Source organism: Typopeltis vanoorti, chromosome 12, assembly GCF_054136105.1.
Source record: "Typopeltis vanoorti isolate ZY-2024b chromosome 12, IOZ_Tvanoo_1.0, whole genome shotgun sequence".
Classification (NCBI taxonomy): Eukaryota; Metazoa; Arthropoda; class Arachnida; order Uropygi; family Thelyphonidae; genus Typopeltis; species Typopeltis vanoorti.
Window position 1 is genome coordinate 61,200,470 of NC_143560.1, and position 12,205 is coordinate 61,212,674.

Consider the following 12,205-nt stretch of genomic DNA (forward strand, 5'->3'; position numbering starts at 1 on the left):
ATGTACTGTTTTTTTTACTTATGTTGAAAAACTTAGAGAAATGGCAAATTGGACAGATTTTCAAGTGTTAATTTTACTCAGAAGTAAATTAATAGGAAAGGCTAGAACATATTTTAACTCATCTCCAATTCTCAAGGATATATTAGATTATCAAATATTTAAGGACAACCTTATTTCTCAGTTCTCAAGGTTAAGAAGTATTGGCCCAAACTTATGGAAGGCTACAGAGAGTTTCACGAAAGGATAGAGAAACTGTGTCTGGTTTTTACAATTGGTTATTAACTTTATCTAATAGCTTAAATGTCGCAAGTGAAGATAAACCTCATTTAGAATGGGCTGTGTTCCAGCAATTCTGCCAAGGTGTTAGAACAGAATTGAGAGAAACAGCCTATAAAAGAAAAATTTCCACATCGGAAGAGTGTTTTAAAGCTGTAAAGGAAAAAGAGCAGATGATAGGGAATTTCTCTCCCTCATCCAATATAAGCCATATAAATATCTTAGAAAAGGATAATTGTTCCTCTGTCATTAACAAGACTGAGAAGGAGAATAAAAAGGAAAAAGGAAGGAAGGATATTGGGGAATATCCTATAAATTTTAATCAAATGTCAAACAGTGAAAATCAATCTGACAGAATGAAATTAATGGAAGAAATGAAAGCTCTAGTTCACCATGAAGTGAACACATTGCAGCAACCAGTAATGGATCGTCTCGATCAGGTGGCGACACAGCTTGCATCTATTACCTTGAAATCTCATGAGAATAACAACCTCTCATCAGATGGGATCAACAAGATGATAGAACAAGAAGTACAAAGACAAAATCTGCCCATATTAACAAATCTGGATAGGGTGATACAAAAACTAGAGGGTTTTGGTCAACAAGTACCTAATAACTCTCAATCTCAAGAAAGGAAGGAATATCTCACTAGCCTTAGAGATCCTCCTAAATGCTTCAGGTGCCACAAAATTGGACATCTTGCTAGAAATTGTTATTTTAACAAGAAAGATTACTCTATCAAAAACTGGGATTCAAAGTTTGGGTGCATATCCCACAGAAGAAATAATAGAATTCAGAAACACCAAGCTTCTAATGAAAGAATGATGAGAGTTAGAGGAGAAATCCTGGGTTCTAAATGTAATATTTTGTTTGATACAGGATGTAATGCTTCAACTATTAGAAAGGACTATCTCCAAGGTATGAGACATAAATTAAGGAATAATATTGCCAAACTTAGACAACCTGTAAGAATTACTACTCTTTCAGATTCAAACTTCGTAGCATATGAAAAGGTTTGAGCAAGAATCTACCTACCAGAATTTAAGCTAAGTGTCTGGCAAGAGTTACTTATCATCCCCTCAACCACTAACATAAGCTCCCACATCATATTGGGAACAAATTTCTTAGAAAGATATCAGTTCTCCTGTGATTTTTTTAAAAAGGAAATATGCCTAATGAGCTTTGGATTAAAAATCAACTAAACACTTATTTTTTTTTAGTTTAAGAACATCGTAGTGACAAATTGATGGATCCAAAGTATAGGTTAAGACGAAATAGGATCCAACAATATGAAGAGCCGAGAGAGTAAACTTCTTTTCTTTGAACCCTGCACAGACTAGACTGCAATAATTTAATTTCAGGTTTAATTTGGCAGAGCTTATGTCTCTCTATTGCATAATGACTGCCACTGGGATAGCAGTTTTTGTCTGATAATCTGCCTGTAGTCAGTGCACGGAACAGGCAAATGGTGGATGTTTGAGAAATGAGCTGACCTAGCTGCAGTATCTGCAGCCTCATTTTCCTTAAATCCCATTATGGCTTGGAATTCAACAGAAGCAATCATCTAAGTGTAGCTTCCATAACACAGAGAGAGAGAGAGAGAGAGAGAGAGAGGTATTGGATTTGAATGAGCACTAGATAAGTCTGTAGCTCTAGACTTTTTGTCTGTAGAGAACTTTGTGAGTCTGAATATATTATGCACCTTTGATAGAAACAATCTGATGTATTGTAGTGCAAGCTTTATCGCATAGAGCTCTGCTGTAAAGTTGTTAGAGTCTAACAGGATTTGTGCAGATATAATACTGTTTGGAAATCTCCCTAGCTCCTTCAATTTTGAACCATCCATGTAAACAAACACAAAATCAGATAATTGAGTTCTGTGAGCTTCAAAGAGCTGCTGAAAACAGGAGAGGTGAAAATGTTCAGCAACTTGCTGAAAGAAAAGGCATGGCTGCCATGGTGGAACAGTGTTTAGTAGTGTATGGTAATATCTACTGCAATCTCTAGAGCTTTTTTTTTATCCACAAACCAAAGAATTTTATGGTGTCTGTCAAGTGCTGTAAAAATTCTCCCATGCATGAAAAATAGCTGGCCACATGGGGTAGTCTGGCAGGAATTTTTTTGTTTGTTGTGTTCAGCCTCAAGCTAGTACTGCTTCCCCTAATGAGGATTTCACTACGGCCATATTGAAATCTATAATGTCATCAGAGCTACAGTAGCAGCTTGTTAACAGATTAGATTCCACTTAAATGACAGATGATAGAACAGTTCTCCTAGCAATATGGCTAGGCTTATAGATATAATCAGGGGAGTTTACCTACTTGAGATGCTAACAAAGTTCTAACTGCACCACAGGATGCTGTGGCCTCTTCACTAAAAGGTGAGAGAAGGCAATTTAATCACATAATTTCAGTAATATTTGTTTCTTTATTCTCCAAATTTTCTTTATTTGGAGAATTTACCAATTTAAGGGCTTTAAATTTTTTTCAATTTCTTTGACTGAGCCATATGAGAGAGTACACACACATCTAGCACAATAGAGAAGAGTAATAAAAAAAACAAAAAAACTTAGTACCTCTCACTCACTCACTCGCACGCACGCACACGCGTCCTATCTCAAAATTAGCAAGTACAATGTGGCCAACAAGATCACAGATAACAAATAAACAAGAATACAAAGGTGCTGTAATCCTTCCTTATATCTAACATGTAGCAGACAAAATTTTTGAAATACTTCCACAATACTATCCACCTATTAAAAAAAAAAAAAAAAAAAAAAAAAAAACATATGTTACATAAGACAAACAGGATGATCCAGAGAGTCAGAACATGTTAAATATGAAAAAAAGAAAAGAAAACATAAATTCAGATTAGCTCATTATACAACCAATGTAGGTCATCCTGTATTTTGGGAGATAATAGAAATACCATACACAGACCATAACTGCTTTATCAGAACTTTCAACAAAGATTAAGAAAGGCCCACCCTACTCAATGCAATGAAAACCAAGGCATCACTTTACATGAAGTCTGGTCTCTGTTCATTAGGAGCCTCATGCATACCTTGGATATGATGCCCATTATGTTTTGTAATATGATTCTGGTCAAGCACATATGCCATCACATGCCCATTGTTAAACCATTTTTCAACCACCAACTTCATTTCATCATTGAAACAGTAAAGGTCTTTTGTCATGCACCAAAAAAATAAAAAATAAGTATACAAAACTAGTATAGAAATGTAGAACTAATAACAGAACCAATAAAATAATTCTTGGAATTTTGTCCCTTCAAAGTTTCTCTTTCACAATGCTCCTTAATCTCTTCTAGAATATTTTGCATAAATCTTACCTGAAATATTCAGTAGAAGAGAAATTCCTCTGTAATTCTCACATTGTCTTATTTCCCTTTTAACAGATGGGTACAAAGACAACTCTTCACTAGTCCTCTGGAATTCAATTTTCACAACTTTTTCAATCAATTGTGCACGTAACTATGGCAAAACTTTTATATCCTCCATATATGAGCATTTCATTTTTTAGCTTTCATATCTGAACAATGAAGAAATCAGGTCAAATCTGATTCTTCCTCATAAATAATCTTTCACAATCATTTACTATGCACACAGACCTTGGATATGGTGCATTACATTAATTAATCCTACAAATCTACTGAAATGGAAATGATAAACTGGTGAACCATCCTCCTTCATTTTGATGTTATATACATACTTCATAGAGAGTTTTTGGATTCAAAGGATGAAATCCATTATCTTTCCCTATGGAAGCATATATCTCTTAGTGAGATGGCAATGATATGAAATGCAATGAAATGAAAGGAATTAACATATAACATGGGGAAACTTTTTTTATAAACAATTAAGTACTAGTTTCAATCAAAACAGAAAAAAGTTACCTATGACAATAATATCAAAATCTTTGGCTTCTCCAAATCCCCCTGTTTCTAAGAGAAAGTTAGCAACCTTTCCAACAGAAGCAGATTTCAATCCTGAGCCATGTGCAATAATAGAATGACTCGGATCTCTTATATCAACTATCTGAGGACAACCTAAAAAAAAGAACAGGTATACTTATTAGAATCTTATTTTGAAATTCATTCTTTGCTTTATACGAGTAAATATATTCATGAAAATAGCACAAAAGCCAAACATACTTATTGTATTAATGACAAAAAAAAAAAAAAAAAAATCTAGAGTCCTGTCCATTGCATAAAGTTTAAAGTACAGGTTCTCGATATATATATATAAGCGGTACATTCCATAAATTTTACATATTTTGATTTTAAGTTGAATTTAACTCCCTCAACCAATCATCACATACCATAAGCATAGTGTGTGTGATGATTGGTTGAGGGAGTTAAATTCAACTTAAAATCAAAATATGTAAAATTTAAAGTTTAAATTTTTAAATAATTTAAAAGTTATTTTGTTAGTTTCATTCACAGGATGCACATATAAATTAGATTTCAGTATGTAATTATTAATGGAAAGTAATAACATAATCAAGTATAAATAGCATGAGGAAAACAGAAAAGAAAATATTTAATTTGGCTATTCAGTTTACCATAGAAAATTATCAAGAGATGACTGGACAGTGGCTTCTTTCTTCTCTCTATAAAGTGCGATTAAAGGCAAAAAGCAAAATCTATTTCTCTCTAAACTTTTATGACCATAAGGCATTAGGATCCATCCTCCTACTTGTCCACCTTCAGAATTTTCATTTTCATCTCTAGATCAATTTTGGTGTGTTTATGCATGGGCTTACTTTTCTCACTTCCATTCCTTTTTCTAGGCATGTTCATATTTCACTCCTGCACACACACACACACAAACTAAAAATTCAAAAGTATATGAATACAAACACAGAGCAGGTATGCACTGCCTTGCAGACAGCTACTATTAGGTGACTTGTGAATAACATACAAGTGGTAAGAAAAACTTTATAATTTGAATTTTTTTCATAGCCCTTTCAGGATAATTTGCATAAATCCAAATTTACACAAATTGGGAACTGCCTGTAATTATCTCTTAGTAGGTATATAAATTCCATTTCTTCCTGTCATGTGATCTTTTCTCCTTCCGATCTGTTCCGTAGTTGGTCCTCCTAATAATTACTTGACTTGCACTCGTTGTGCTGACTTGATGATGCATGTCTTTGACATCATTCCTTGCACCTCCTGATCTTTGGTTGCTACCAGAGATACCAAAAATTGGGGATCATCTTATACATGGGGGGTAACCGGTTGAGAGACCAGCGGTTGCCGTGGCAAAACTGCTAGTACCTTGTCTCCATGAACAGGTTTCCGTCAATCACTAGCCATTGTTAACTCTGTCGAATGAAGTCATCAAAGGCTGATTGTGAATAAACCAATCAGAACTCTGAAAGCATTCACACATCTGCAACTTGTGCAGGATAAATTAATGCATTAACAATATTTTGAGCACTAGCCCATAAAAACGTTTGAAAATAAAAAACAATTCTCATATTCTTCAAATTCAAGTTAAAAGTCATCAATTATGCAAAAGAATATGGAAATAAAGACTCTCAGAGAGACAGTTTGGACGTCTCCCCACTGAGTGTATGATTAGACAGTGGAGATGTTTAAAATACTGATTTCTTAATTTTGGGTTTGAAAAAGTGGGGTTTGTCTTATACACAGAAAAATATGGTGTATATACATATCCCACACATGAGAGATGCAAGGACCTTTAGCACATCAGTGCTGTGTGTAAGGTGCAGATAAGGGGTTAGAAAGAAGAAATCTATTGCATTCTTCTTAAACAGCTATAGGTTGAAAGTGTTGGGAAACACAGCATGGAGAAGGTTGTTCCAGAGGACAGCCTAAATAGCCTAACAGCAAGTGTAGGAATCATGTTTGTCAATTCACTAGAGCAGTGACCATGGAAGTACATGTAGATATGAGATAGAAGCTGAAGTGAACCTGTGAGGGAAGAGTCATCTATGAGCCAAACTGCACTCTTCTGGACAGCATCAAGAATTTTTAAGGAGGTTTAAAGTGCATCACCCCAAATGTGTAAACAGTATTCAAAGGATGGATGGATTGGATGGATTTGGGATTTATATAGGTTTAGTAGCTAGGTTGGTGTAAAATAACTTCTTGAATAAAAAAGAATGCCTAGATTTTTCGAGACTGAGGGAAGCTGCTGATATGATGTGTTTGTGCCAAAAGAAGTTGGAGGTAAAACGTCAGTCCAAGGAGAAATAGTTCATCCTCTCTGGTTAAGTATGTATTACTGAGGATGAGGGAAGGTGAGGTGAGACTTCCTCAAATGAACTGCCATCCAAATGCCTGTCTTCCAGATTTAATCTTTTTGGCTGCAATTCATGCTGTCGTCAGTAGTACACCTCCCCCCCCCCAATCTTCTCTACTGTTCCTCTTAAAAATACTCTACCTATCATATTCTATCCCTGTAGCTACATTATCTGTTGTCAGCCGAGTCACATTAAAGCCTATAACTTTTGTCAGGGTTGTGCTAACCAATGACCCACTCATTTATTCCTGATACGTCTACCATTAGTATATATAAACTGTGGAATCCTGTTAAGCCCTCAACTAGCTTTACACCTTGTACCACACACACACATACATACATACACTTGCATCCACTCTAATAGCTTTGGTTTTTCTAATTTTGCTCTTCCACAATTAGTGAACGAAAGCTTCTCAAGACAACTAAGTCTGAATCCATTTAAGTGCAGTCCATCAACGTTATATAAGTACTTCTGCCCATTAAATTAAACCCACAAGTCTACAAACTCCACACCATTCATTTGGCACAAAACCTACACATTAATTCATTTGTCATCATACATTGCCCTATTCCCAATCTTCCTCAATCATAGCATGGCATCAAGCTAACAATCTTCCTCCTCTTACACTTTTTTTTTTTAATCTTCTTCCAATAACATTTTCATATCTTCACACATACAATATTTTTTATTTTTCAAGTCATTATGGTCAGCCAAAGCAATCAATTCTGTCATCTTACATTTTTGAATTCACTGCTTTGGCTGACTGTAATGACTTGAAAGATAAAAAAATACTGTGTGAGTGAAGATATGAAATATGATGAGTGAATCCTTACACTCATGATTAGATAAGAGATTATCTCTTATCAAAAATTTTCCTCCAAAGTAATCATTACTTGTTAGCAGTCCATTATTGTCACATCTAGCCTTTCAGTATTCTAAGGTGCTTCTGACCAAATCAATCCAATTAGATCTTGGTCTTTCTCTGTGTCTTTTTCCTACCATCTTAGCATCAAACACCTGTTTTGCTAATCTTTTCTCTCCCCTTCTTCAAATGACAATACCATCTTCGATTAGCCCTGCTCACACATTCTTGAATGCTAACAATCAAGTTCCTTATTAATATCTTCATTTGTAATATGATTCTGCCACCGAGTACTTTATTTTAAAATCAAGTACTTGATTTCTAATCCAACTCTCAGATCCATAATATATAAATCCCCACCATACCAGCTTTGCTTATTTCTGTTGTCTATTTCCAAATTTAATTTTTCCATCTTCACTAAAAATTATGACTAAATAGCTGAAATACTTTAATTGTTCTATAGGTTCTCCACAAATGAAGTTTTCTATGTTCCTGCCTCTTTTTGTGGTTTTGGTGTTTCTATTGCTGATTTTCATGGCAAATTTGTCACAGCTGTTATTCAATTTAGTTATAGAATCCTGAAGACTTCCACTTGATTTGTTTAGGGGTACAACATTATGCAATTCTATAGATGATGAATAAGAATGGAGATAATGTGCATCCTTGTCTTACACCTGATTTTACATCAAACCACTCCAATTCTAACTGCTGTCTTGCAACTTAAACATAGACTATTTATTGCTTTGTATAATGTTCCATTTACCCATATAACTGTAATGTTCTGAAAAACTTTTCTATGGGCATCTTGTTTTATGCCAAGTGTGGGCAACTTTTTTGAGTGAAGAGCTATTTTTGATTTAATTCAAATAATAATAATAATAGGGGAATAGGGGATGACCAAGAAGATGGACTGAGTCTGAAACAGGCCACATGGCCTAGAGTCTGGATGGGAAGATGACGACAACAACGATAATAATCTGATGAGCAGCACCACAATTCAGGTTGGGAGGAGGAAAGGTGGAGTTTTTTAAGAAATGGTATAGAGTGAGAAGGTGTATTATCAATTTTTTTTGAAATATTATTTATTCATACTGAAAAAACATAACAAACATCCAATTAACTATAAATTAATGTGACTCTTGCTGCTGAACTTCTTGAGAGAGTCTCTCAACATTAAGTGAGAACCATAATTTTCATCTTTAAAAGTACTGAAAGACTTGCATTGTTTGGATGGTCTTGATTTATTTTTTTCATAGTTCGTGTTCAAAAATATTTGCTTGCAGAAATATGTCAAACCAAAAACGGAGAGAAGTCCAAACATAAATATTTTGAAATATATATATATATGTGTCTGGTAAGCTACTCCAAGCATAAAACACAATTTGGCCACAATGAACACAAGGATATTATTTGTTCCTGTTTTAACTGTTTTACTTGCCAATGTCAAGACAATTAAGCTTTGGCATCTTGCTTGCATGTGCAGACAAACTAAAGTGAGAAATGTTGATATTGCACATTTGTCGTACATATAGGCTGAGAGTTAAAGAGCCACATGCTGCCAAACCCTGTCATATGTCTTTTGCAGATCAATAAAACATAAGTACAGATCTTGTTATATTACCATGATTTCTCAACTATTTGTCAAAAAGAGAAAATCTGACCTTGACAACCTCTATTTGGCCTTAACCCAGCTTGTTGTTCTCCATGTTTCTCTTTCACAATTTTTCTCAGCTTCTTTTTGAGTATACTTGCATAAATTATAACTGGAACACTTAGAAGAGAAACTCCTCTGCAATTCTCACATTTCACTTTATTCTCTTTTTCTTTTTTATAGACAGAAACTATGACAGCCCTACTTCAGTGATCTGGAATTCAGCCTTCTAACCAGGCCCTCTGAATTATGCAGTATAGCCAATGTAAAACCAACTTTTATACTTCCATATTTGAGCATTTCAGGAACAAAATGCTCAAATACCAAGCATTTCAGGATGAATATCATCTACTACAGCTGTATTTCTGCATTTCAAGCTTTTGATAGCTACTTGTACCCTCAAGTATTGGTACTCCTGTTTGCATTATTCTTAAACATTTACTACTACTGTTCTGTCAGTGCTAGTTTCATTTAATAGTACTTCAAAGTGGTTACCACCACTGCTCTACGTGTTTTCAAGAGGGCTGAAGTGGCTTGGAAAGTTTCATGTTTGGTCTCTAGAGCAGGGTTTCCAGACTATGTAAAAATAAATAAAAAAATTACAAAAAAGAATATAAATTTGATAAAAATTAAAAAAAAAAAAATCCTTAGCTCGCCCATGGTACAAATGTACTATAGGTTTGCTAATAACCTTTTGTGGGTGAGAACCACATAAAAAATAAAAAAATTTACTCCAAACATCTCATCTAGGATATCCTTATCTTCAATTTTACTCTTTTCTCCACTTCTAAGCCTTTTCAATAGTTTCCAAAATGTTTCACCAGCTTCCTGATATTATCTTCTATATCTTGTATTCTTACTGGAGTCTTCTCATAACTTTCGTTTAGCTATACAATAGCTTACCTCTCTTCCATTTTATATTTTTCTCTGTATTCTTTTAGGGCAGCTACTGAGTTATTTGCTAGGAACTTTTGGTACACTTAGTTCTTTTCCCAGACTGCTCCTTTAACTCCTTGGTGTTCTTACTTTTCTAACTTCAACACATGCTTCTCTAGATGAATCAATCAATGCTTTATTCAGAGTTTGCCAATGATACTAGGTTTGGTTCTTGTTTTCACACTTTCATTTTTTCTTCAATAATGTTTGCACAGTCAAGTCTACAGTTTATTTACCTGTAAAAGCTTCTCAATGTTAATTATTTTTAAAACTTTCCTACATACTATTCTTTTCAATGTGATATTCATTTTTATTCCTACTTATCCTGAACAACTAGGCTGAAAATATCACTATGAACATAATTATACATGTTTATTCATGTAAATTACATACTGAAATAAAGACTTTAATGTAACTCACTAATATTTCATGATGCATATCATATCATCAGAGTAAAACATACAACTAGCTACTGAAGGTCTCACCTGTTTTTGTCTTCCATGTCAGATTCACTAATATTATTAATTAATTCTTGCACCAGAGGAAACAAGATTTAATCAATATTTTCATTACATAATCTTATGTAATGGATGGATAGTTTTGGATGGTGATGATTTGGATAGTTTGGAGGACTGGGCTAAGGAGAATGGATGTCAATTTAATGTGGAAAAATGTAAGGTTTTGCATTTTGGGGTGAAAAGATTAGCAGCAGTATATCACATTGGTGGAACTGTACTTCAGGAGATTGATAAGGCCAGGGATTTGGGAGTGTTGGTGGATAGGGAGTTGAAGTTTAGGGGGACACATTGCAAAAGTGGCAAAATCAGCTCATCAAATCACTTGGTTGCTGAAAAACACTTTAACGAGCAGAGACAAACAGGTTATTGTTCCTCTGTATCAAGCCTTGATAAGACCCCCACCTAGACTACTGTGCCCAGATATGGGTGCCAGGGTTTCTTCTCGATGGGGAGGATCCAGAGACGAGTGACCAAGATAATAGCAGGACTATGGAATGAACCTTATGAGAACAGGTTGAAGATTTGTGGGCTGCAGAAATTGGTTGATCGGCGGAAAAGGGGTGATATGATTGAGACATTCAAATTACTGAAGGGTTTCTATAAGATTAATTCAGAAGATATTTTTGAGAATAGGACTGGTAGTGGGAGGACTAGTGCCATCCATGGAAACTTGGTAAGAGTGTGGTTAGCAAGGGTGCTAGAGCTAGGTTTTTTACTTGGAGAGTGGTAAATGAGTGGAATAAGCTGCCAGAGTCTGTTGTGGGTGCCATGACTGTAAATGAGTTCAAGATCGGCGTGATAGATACTGCGTGAATATTGAATAGTTGTTCTTGACATGATGTTGGGTCTCCCTCGATGAGTCTAAGGACTCCTTGGAGCTGCCCGTAATAATAATAATAATCCTTTTGCCAAATTTATCATGAATCATCATAAAAATTTTTCTCCTTCCTCTTATCTGTTCTTGTATGTTATCTTGCACCTCTTCCTTTTTTTTTTTTTTTTTTGTCTCTACCAATAGTCTGATGTTTCCATAATCTTTCACTCTTGCACTTTTTCTTGTGAAGAACTCCATGTATGCATGCCATTTCTTTTATGAGGTCCTCTTTGTTTTCCTGACCTTCAACCACTGCACTTTCATTATTATCGCTGACACTAACATTTTCTGGACTTCTCTCAATATTCTCTGCTCCAGTATCATGTTTTACTCTCTCAAACGGCACTGGCACTTCTGCTCAAAAAACTTCCTATGTATTCGCTCACCAGTTTCACTTTCATTCCACAAATCTTTCAACTTTCATGATGAATACATCTCATACATGCTGTACTCAACAAAATCTTGCATATTCAAATCTCCTAACAAAGATGTCTTGGCTGCCATTTTTTTAGACATTGGCAACACTAACAATATCTATCTTAATACAGCTCTGAAGTTTTTCTTAAGTCAAAACAATCTATCATACACATAAAAAAACAAAGCAAAAGACCGACAACAAATTAACTTATTATTACTAATTAATTACTAAATAAATTAATTATATAATTACTTAATTACTAAAATGCAAGCTTAACTTTTAGCAGTGCTAAGACACATCCTTACTCAACTTAACCCAGAACCTAAATGATATATATATAAAAAAATACATAGAAATATTTTGATTTCATTTTCTAT

The 12,205-nt window shown here is 34.6% G+C and overlaps 1 protein-coding gene across 1 annotated transcript in view; it reads right to left on the bottom strand.

The window, feature by feature from the left end:
• The window catches only part of jbug (filamin-type immunoglobulin domains fbug), an 879,391-nt gene that overhangs the window by 183,675 nt on the left and 683,511 nt on the right, over positions 1-12,205 (bottom strand). The window contains exon 38 of the mRNA XM_090401914.1: positions 4,192-4,344. Coding sequence (XP_090258040.1) covers positions 4,192-4,344 — 153 coding nt within the window. The remainder of the gene's footprint in view (positions 1-4,191; positions 4,345-12,205) is intronic.